Source organism: Neodiprion lecontei, chromosome 3, assembly GCF_021901455.1.
Source record: "Neodiprion lecontei isolate iyNeoLeco1 chromosome 3, iyNeoLeco1.1, whole genome shotgun sequence".
NCBI classification, from domain to species: Eukaryota; Metazoa; Arthropoda; class Insecta; order Hymenoptera; family Diprionidae; genus Neodiprion; species Neodiprion lecontei.
The window spans coordinates 14,320,145-14,330,168 of NC_060262.1; the positions used below are offsets into that span (position 1 = coordinate 14,320,145).

Here is a 10,024-nt window from a genome sequence, read left to right on the forward strand (position 1 = left end):
AACCCTCACAATTCTTGATGATAAGACGACGTTGTATTCCTTATCAGTCGTAGCCAGAACATATAAATTTTCGTTTTAACAAGGTTTGGATTCGTAATGTTGTATATTCTACGAATATCCAGTTCGGACATCTTCATCGGCTGGCTTTCCAAACAACTGACGATGTTCATTTTTCCAAGATAGATTGCGCTTGATCAGATTTTTTTTTCTCAAAAATTAGAACAGCTCGCAGTAAGAACAGTGTAATAATTGACATAATTCCATGTTTATATACCATCTACCTTCACCGCATCCTCCCCTTACCCTCTAATAAGACTCGATGAACATTTCATTGGAATTCTGTGCATTCCAAAAATCTATAACAGTTGTATTGGAAAAACATGTTTTGAACCTGCACGTCTCCATCAATGGTTTGAGTGGATGTTTGTAGAAAAATATGGTTGTGAGATAACGTATCAGATAAAGAGTTTGACCCTATAACTGTATATCAATTATTATTGAATTTAAAAGAAAAACCCAACGAGATGTAATTCACGGTATCGATCATGATTACTTATTACGACCAATAGATTTTACATGGCCGCATCAAGAGCTGAAAATTTCCCGCAAAAGTATTGTACAAATAAATGTCTGAAACTTCACGCACGTAGATGAAATATAAGTGAACTGATTAAAATCTAAGCTAGAAGTCGAAGTAGAAGTGAGATATAGCCAAAGTGTGCGAATGCAGTAATTAAGGTACAAGTATTCAGAATAGTAGGAAATACATATAGCTGGGTAAGTGCAATTGAGAACGGTGTGAGTTTTTGAGGTCTAGCTTCATACCGAATGGAAATTGGAAGACGAAAAACGTCTGTAAATTCTTTGAAATAACCTCATAGTCTTATAGAGTTACATGCAATTATAGTGGCATCAGGTGAATTTCTCCAAGAAGGATCTAGCCGGATGAAAATAGTGAATCTGCTTCCACCCATTTTACGATGCTGATTTTTTCAAAAGTTCCTAACCTAAAATAATAAGTTCATGCACAATTCCAGCCTTCTACGTCGAATCCGAAGCGTCTTTGTGCTGAAAAATGTGTTTTCTCGAATTTTGTTGTTTGTAGATACCAAGAGATGACCAGAAAATTTGAAAAATTCTGGAAAGGCAGAAACATCTCAATACTTATGGAAGAATTTTCCCCGTTTTTTTGATGCTAAACTCTATTTTGAATCATAAAATCTTTATTTCAAAAATTATTCTATAGTGTGTTGCGGGATAGTGATCACGATGAGCAGCTATCGATGGCCACATCCACACCCAGCCGTCATGTTATTGCGGCCTATTTCGGGTTCCTAACACGTTGACTATACAGCCATATGAAGCTGGAACCGCCACATTCGAAAATCGAAAAATTTCCTATGGAATAATTAAGGGCTAATTAGAGGCTAATTAAATGCTCTATTTTCGAATTAAATGCTCCGCATTTTTTGAAAGAAACTTGTGGCGGTGCCAGCTTGACATAAACCTGGAACCGCCACACCGAAAAAAAACGGAAAACAAGTGAAATTTCGGAAAAGTGTTAGGGTCATAATTAAAAGCTAATTGAAGGCTCTTGGAATTGCTCATCTTTAAATTAATTGCTCGGCGTTTTTTAAAAAAAACCTGTGGCGGTGCCAGCTCGAGATAAACCAGACTTAAAAAAAAACGGGAACGAGGTCAAATTTCGAAAAAGTGTAAGGGCCATAATTGAAGGCTAATTAAAGGCTCCCGGAAAACCACCCGCTCGAATTAACTGCTCCACCCCCGGGGGTGGAAACCACCAAAAAACTCGAAAAATCGGTGTAACTCTCGGACGCAACAACTTACAGAGTTCGTACGAGTGTTAAAATTACTCCAGAATCAAAGGCTCCCGGAAAACCACCCGCTCGAATTAAGTGCTCCACCCACGAGGGGTGGAAACCACCAAAAAACTAGAAAAATCCGTGTAACTCTCGGACGCAACAACTTACAGAGTTCGTACAGGTGTTAAAATCACTCCAGAATTGAAGGCTCCCGGAAAACCACCCGCTCGAATTAAGTGCTTCACCCCCGAGGGGTGGAAGCCACCAAAAAACTAGAAAAATCCGTGTCACGCTTGGAAGGAACAAGTCACAGGGTTTCTAGAGGCGTCAAAATCACTCTTCAGTCAACGACTCTCGATACACTGCCCCTACAAATCAAATGCTTCACAGTCCACCCACAAGAGTGTGATTGAGACACGAACATTACGAATCAACGTAGCAGGTGGATGAAACAGGAACCAGGATTTTCAATGCGAAAAAATGCTCGTGTCGCGTGAATTCGTTACAATTTTTGTGTCTTGTACTTTGATTTCAGCATCGTCACCAACGAACGTCATCCCAGCGCAAATGAAGCGTTGTTTTTGCAGTTATTGATTTCACTTGTGTGGATTGCAGGTGAGTGATGGAGATTATTTTCTATGTACCTTTCTCCACATTATAAACATTACTCGTCACCGCCACCGACGTCACCATCACAGGAACTTAGCCCTTTCTTCTCTTTTCAGACGCTATCTAGAAAGATAGACAAAATGGTCTAAATTGTGCTACAGGCTTGAGAAAGTGAGTGCGTTATATAAAGAAAACTCCTACTCCAAATTTCAAATCTTCAGAAGCTGCCAATTTTTTTCATGGCCTGGGAGTCAACGATAGCCGGGTCATTTTGGCAACATCAATTTATTTAATGAATCATCCGTGTAACGTATAATAGTAATATGAACATTCTCCAACGCACCACCGTGGCGAGGGCTTACGGGAGAGCTTTATTGACGATTAAAAATCAACAAAAAAAATTCATAGACGCATAAGCGAAAGTGTTCTTACACATTGATTGGAATATAAGAATTTCACAAAATATCGTTTTCCGCCTGAATTTCACGACTGAACTCGTCTTTCACCCGTATAAGCAGGCGTAAAAAAATCTAAAAAAATTTGTATCATCGAGGATGAAATTAATTGCGATGCTTTTTTTTATAATAACAAACACGAAAAGAATATTGTTTCACCTGTAAGATACAACGACGGTCGTCCAGGACTGTGAAACTGCGTTGGGCATGCGGTACATGAGCGACGAGGTTAGAACGCTGCATCTCTACCTGTCTTAAAGACGATCGTTAGTGTTCTGCATGATTGGAAGACCATCGTGAAGCTGTTTTTTCCATGTTATACGTTTACTCAGTGAATAAATTCAAACTCTGGCGGATAGTTGTAATAGATCTTTCACCGTAAGAATCGAGACTCAAATATACTGGTAAAATTCGCAAAATTCCACCACTTATGCGGGTGGACGACAAGCGTGTCGTGGAATCCAGGCGGAAGATGATATTTTTCTAATTTTCTTATGTTCCATTCTCTACAAAAATATGTCTATGAATTTTCTGTACGGCGCATCGTTAGCTAGTGATGAAAATCAGAATGAGCCACAAACAATTTTCTCCCATGTAATCCTTATGAAAAATGGAAAAGTGCGATGCGCAACCTTTTAATGTTAAGATTGAGAGCTAAAATTTTGGAAGACGTATTTTCGTGCTGAAATGGAAGTTCTAAACTTGTTTGAAAGTAAAAAAAATTACTTTTTTTATACGATCTAGCTGTACATTCAAAATAGTTGTAAAATTAATTATTCGATATTATTATGAATGTGACTTATAGTTAAGACCTCAAGAAACAAGAAGATATTTTTCCAGTATTTTGGGTATTATAAAGTTTTAAGTGGTTTAATGTGCCGCGAATGCAAACGGCTCATGTTTACCTTTGGTGAGGTACGAAAAAACGGAGTATGGTTTCAGGATGAGGGCTTACATAGCTTTACAGCACATGATGTGAATGCAAATATGTCGGTATATTGTCGATTGATGTTCCCAACACAGAAGAAAAGTTAAAAATGGCAGTTTTGATTATTTCAAAAACTCTTGCAATTGAAATATTTCCCGAGATGTGCGATGCCATGATGGCTAACATCACGGTCGCCTACACACAGTCCACATTCTACTGAAATCATACATGCTGTGAGTACCAATAGCTATTTTGTTGAATAAAAATGATTTTTGCCTACCGATGAGATTTAATATTAACAATGTGTACTTATAACCAATTACCGGCGAATAAAATTGACGAGTTTTTGATACATGATGGAATTTAACACAGGTCATTCAAATGAATTTAATCGAAGCGCTTAGGCATTGACAAGCTTTTTTTGCTAATTGTCGAAATACCCTCTGTTCGCTTGCATTTTTGTGATCATGATTAATTCATATTTTATTATTGATATTTTCATTATTAATTATTACTGATTTACGATTCTGATTTATGGGTGGATCCAATTCAATGAATCAGGGGCGATAACGTCGGAAATGAACCAAGTCAACGTAGAGTGAAATATGTTTTGGATGACGGTGAATGGCTTATACGGGCAGAACACATTATCGCAGCAAAGTTGTGAACGAAGAACAATTTTCAACAATGTTGACACCTGATCCAATAGCACTCTACATTTATACACCAGCACGAACTTACGGGCAAAACCAGAAATTACTCTATTTAAAATAGTCTCGGGAATCATGGATTGAAACGGGGTTTCATGATTCCTGATAGCGACGAAGTAGTGAACTTTACTGCAAAACGGTCCCGTGAAACTTGAATTCTTTTGTACTACTAACAGTACAGAATGATCGGTTTGATCGTTGACAGAACATGAGATCAACTGAACACTTGAGAATTTTGTGTACCCTGAAATTCACTCAAATTTCTCTGCTGATTTTTGTAGGGCTTGTGTTGTTGAAAATTCTTCTGTTATCAGAGACAATTCAATAATGCATTGTTTTGAAGTGACCGAAATCTGGAAATTAGAACGGATTACGTCAACTTGTATGGAGTTTCTGAAACACAAACTTTTGGACTGTGCAGCGGGGAGCGTATGATTGAGAGATTAATGTAACGCCTCCAAAGACCATCTAACTTAATCCGTCCAAGAGTAACACCGATTTTTCTAGTTTTTGGGTGGTTTCCACCCCTCGGGGGTGGAGCACTTAATTCGAGCGTGGTTTTCCGGGAGCCTTTAATTCTGGAGTGATTTTAACACTCGTACGAACTCTGTAAGTTGTTGCGTCCGAGAGTTACACGGATTTTTCTAGTTTTTTGGTGGTTTCCACCCCTCGTGTACGAACGGTGACTAAGCATTTTTTTTACGAGCGACTGCACTCGCTCTGCGTAAGATAGCGTGGTATTGTGCGTCTGACGGGCGCTTGCAGTTGTTCCGCAAGTACGGACGCTTGCCGCGACTGCTCGGTCAGCGGGGACGGCGCGACGTAGAATGCGTCCGTACCGAAAGGGTTAATAAGAAGAGGATACAGGGTATAAGGTAGCCGTAGGAGTGTGGGAAAAGAATCTAAGGTTTTAGAGGACGTAAGAAGTGTATGAACTTTTCTACTATCATCGAAAAAATCGGCATAATATTATTCTCCATTCCCTGGAAATTCAGAAGAAAAAGTTTCAAAGTTTAACATTCAGCATATTAAAAAAAAAAGACAACATTTCACGTTTATTGTCGAAAATCCATACATAAATAATTCTTTGGGTTCAACTAACGAATGATCATGACTGGAGTAGTTGTGAGACATAAAAAATAGGTATAAATAATAGGATCTTATCGTTAATTTTGGATATGTTTTGATTTTTTACGTCATTTAAATACTCAAAATGGATTCAATGAAATTTATATGAAGCTCAGGATCATTGCATTGAGCGTTAAAAGTCCAGCCTCCTTGGTACAAATTTTACTTTACAAAGTAATACCATGTTTCTAAGCTTTACATAAATTCCATTTAATCCCTTTTCAGTAACAAATGATGTCGAAAATAAACATATTCAAAATTAGCAATAAAATCTTATTATTTACATTTATTTTTTACGTCTCATAACTACTTTAAAAATGATTATCCTGTGGCAAAAACCCTTCCCGCAATCGAGAGACGAACGCTGGAAGGCGGAAAGGGGCACAAATCGGGCCTGAACTACAATAGTGCACCGGCGTCCCACGGCCCGCCGGCACGCAGCTTCTCTCACCATCCTTCTTTTGGGCGCTAGGTCGCGTGCGATTTTTCTTACCTAGCCTCGAGCCAAACTAGGAGATAACCGGCTAACTCGTTGACGACTCCCGGCCCGAGGGTCATGTGGCGCTGACTAAATCACGGCTACCGCAGCTAAGTGTTAGATAATCTCAAGAAAATTGGTGCAAGGTATAAGGGCCACAAATTAATGTGAACACGCCGCAGATGTAGCGTTACAAGGTGGTTTATTTACCTGGGTGCAGGAGTACAAAAAGTCTTCCACCAATAGGCTCAGTTCTAGCTCTCAGGCACTCACACACACAGTATCGCACTCACGAGGTGATCCTGGACTTTCTTATGTCGCTTGTTGTTAGCGAGTTCCAATTTCGACTGACTGCCCGGCGCCTCGTGGCGGCTCGGGCGTCTTCCCCCTTCCACTCCCCTTTTTCGGAGTACGCGGGCTCGATTTGAAACTAATGGCGCGTTTCGCGCCACAATCTGTTACCCACTCAAGTGCCAAGGCATCATCGCAGCGTCAAGTGCGCCCGTGACATTAGTGCAATAAATCGCGAAATCGCATCATGAAATAATTCAATGTTTTTGGCGTCTCGGGTGGATACTTTCTTGTGAAAGCATGGGTTTAAAGTATATTTCAGATCAAGGAATCCGATTATGACTATAAAAAGTTATTTTTTCCGCGCATTCATACAGTTTTGATTCCTCGAAGTTGACGAAATTTGAATCATTTACTCAAACTGCATAATAGAACAAACTATCATCTTCTTTGTTGATGCATTTTTCTTCAAAGAAACACTTAAATATACTTCTTTTCAGTCTAAATAGGCAATTTCAAAAATTACCGAGTCAGTGTGATTTATTTTACTGTATAACTATAGAGTACATAAAAAAATTACCTGATATGTTTTGAAATTACGTATTTGGAATAAAAAATGTTATAAACAATGTTTTTTAACAGAAAAATGCATACTGAATAAGAAGCTATTTGAAAAAATGGTTAAATGTTCGTCAACTTCGAGGTTTCACAACTGCATGAATGCTTGACAAAAATAACTTTTTATGGTCATTGTCGACTTTCTTGACCTCAGATATAATTGAAATCCATGCTTCCAGAAGTAATTATTCAATTGAGACACCAAAAACATTAAATTATTTCATGACGCCATTTCACAATTTCTTGCTTCAATGTCACGGGCGCGCTTGATTCCGCTATGACTCCTTGGCACTTAGGTGGTGAATTAAACCCAAAGAATGATTTAGATAGATCGAAAAATCACGTTTTTTCAGCACAAAGACCCCTTGGAATCGATTAGAAATATCCAAATTTGCACAAATATTTTTTTACGGATTATGAACTTCTGAAAAAATCGTAATCACAATATTCGGTAGTGGCAGATTCACTATTCTTATCCGGCTTGTCCCTTTGTTACTTTCGAATAAATTGGCGAAAAATTTGAGAAAACTAGAAAATATTTCTTGAAATATGTAGTCTGTAATAAAAAAACAGAAACAAAAAACGAACAAATGAAAAATGGTTGGGTCGAAAACTCACTGCCTTCGCATGGAAGGCCACAAATATTTTATATACTCCAATAGTAAAGAGTGCAGAAACTCGGTGAATGAATCGCTCGTTTAAAGGTAAATCGCTCAACTTGGGGCAGAGGCTACACCATGGGGTTATCCCAAACTTGGAAATAGACTTTCGATTTACAGATAACCTAAATCTCGACCTAAACGTTCAATTCAGAGGTGAACTTGCATTTAAGGGGTAGGAATTTACCTATTGAAATTGGAGGTTGATTTGAGTGTGCATTTCTAGGTAAATTAAGGTTTTTTTTTCTACCGAATCTCCATAATCTATGCTCAAACTATCTAAGGTGAAGAATTTTTTCTTATTTACAATCTGAACACATTTTGACACTTACATATACTAGTCAAGACCCTTCCGCCCCGAGTACTAGAGGTCAACAAATTTGACTAAAAGGTAATATGAACTTTTTTTTGCAGGATATTCGACGAAGATACATCGAGGACGGAAGTAGCAGAGATGGAAACAGTTCTGTGATGTTCGGACAAAAATGACCATTTCACCGACAACAACGCTTGTACATGACAACACCTTTAACAGAATACTGATTTATTATGAGTATTCCTACGCAAAGTTGAAGAAGGTGTTGGGTTATCTCTGATTAAGAAATTGATTAAAAAACTACTTATGTTAAATCAAGTCTTACGACTTGAAATACTATAGAAGAAGTTCTATGAATCATGTCAAAGAATCATTTTTGAGAAGTTAGTGAACGCGTAAGTGGCGGAGATTGTCTTCCACTTCTTAACTTATTGCACTTTTTCAGGACAATCCCGGAGGATAAGAAGTATACATGTCAAATGTATCAGAAAATATGTGTGGCACATATTGTAAGAATGACACATTATACGTAAGAACTGCATATCGTGTACATTGAAGATCTATGAAAAATAATTTCAATGGAAACGAGAGTGATTAAACATTCATGTATCTATAACATATATCTCAGTTATAGTCCAGTCAAGATAGGTTTTTGCTTTGCATTAATTCCGTTTTTGTTTCTTCTTGGTTCAATCGTGGGGGGGGGGGGGGGGGTGGTCACTTAGAGTCCTTAATCCAAAAGTCGACCAAATCAGCCCCCTGCTATCGCTGCCATCTTGAATTTTATGAAAAATGGTTTTTCTTGAATAACTCGGCCATTTTCAATTTTAACAAAAATGGTAAAGACAAAAGTTGTAGGAAATTTAATTTTCGAATTGAACCTGAAAATAGCGGTGAAGTAAAACTATTGTATTATCTTGTTTATTTTTGACTTTAGAGCGTAAATGCCTCTTTTTCTTTGCCGTTGGCGTACTACTACCTTAAATATTGACTGTAGCAAAAAAAAGGTAGGGACCAAAATTGTTGAAAATTTAATTCTCTACAAGTTTGTTTATGTTCATTCATGCCCTAAATTGAATTTCCTACAACTTTTGTCATTACCATTTTTCGTTAAAATTGAAAATGGCTGAGTTCTTCAAGAAAATATCATGAAATTCAAGATGGCGGCGATAGCAATAGGCCGATTTGGTCGACTTTTGGTTTGAGGACTTCCAGTGACTCCCCCAACGATTGAACCAAGAAAAAATGAAAACGGAATTAATGCAAACTGGGGTCGATTTTTTGCCAAACTTGACTGGACTATTATATTTATTTTGCCGTTCTTGAACTTGAGAATCATGTACATGTATGAAAAATATTTGAACAATACGAGTCGCATATATTTTTACATACATTTTAGTTTTACACGGGTTGACTCAACAAAGTGCCAAGAATAGGTGGGCTTTTGAATTGCGGACCCGTCAAATCCACATCGAACGTCGAAAAAAATATAATCTTCGAACTAAAGAACACTCCACCACTTGATTTTTTTTTTGTGTAGTCAGAAATTTTTCCATACAATAGTACGCCACATTGAGTGGATCGTCATTTCCGAACGACAAATTTTTAATACCACAGTTGATATTTTATTTGATCCTTGACTGTAAAATTTAAAAAAATTATTCGTTGACAATGAGATGTTTTTTTTGAACAGAAAGGGCAACATGATACGACGAATTAAGAAGATTCAGTGTTCAGTCCAAATTGAAATAAATAATTAGGAATCATATCCTTCATCAGAATAATCAAAACAGAAATTGCTCTTAATAAAGGTGGATCTGCTTATTTTGTTTACAGTCCAGCACAAGGGGTTTAAAAATTAACGGAATTAGCCTAGGGATGAAGAACAATTCAAGGGCTATCAGATGCCTGAACTATATTTCCATCTAATTATTGGTACAACACATTTAAATATTGGATGATGACAAGAAATTTCATGTGAAGACTCGCTTTCAGTATGCGTACCATAT

At 37.6% G+C, this 10,024-nt stretch overlaps 1 protein-coding gene across 1 annotated transcript in view; it reads left to right on the forward strand.

Moving 5' to 3' along the window:
* The window catches only part of LOC124293695 (glutamate receptor ionotropic, NMDA 2B), a 1,867,270-nt gene extending 1,858,635 nt beyond the window's left edge, over positions 1–8,635 (forward strand). Inside the window, exon 19 of the mRNA XM_046735718.1 lies at positions 8,114–8,635. Coding sequence (XP_046591674.1) covers positions 8,114–8,171 — 58 coding nt within the window. The 3' untranslated portion in view covers positions 8,172–8,635. The remainder of the gene's footprint in view (positions 1–8,113) is intronic.
* The last annotated feature ends 1,389 nt before the right edge of the window (positions 8,636–10,024 follow it).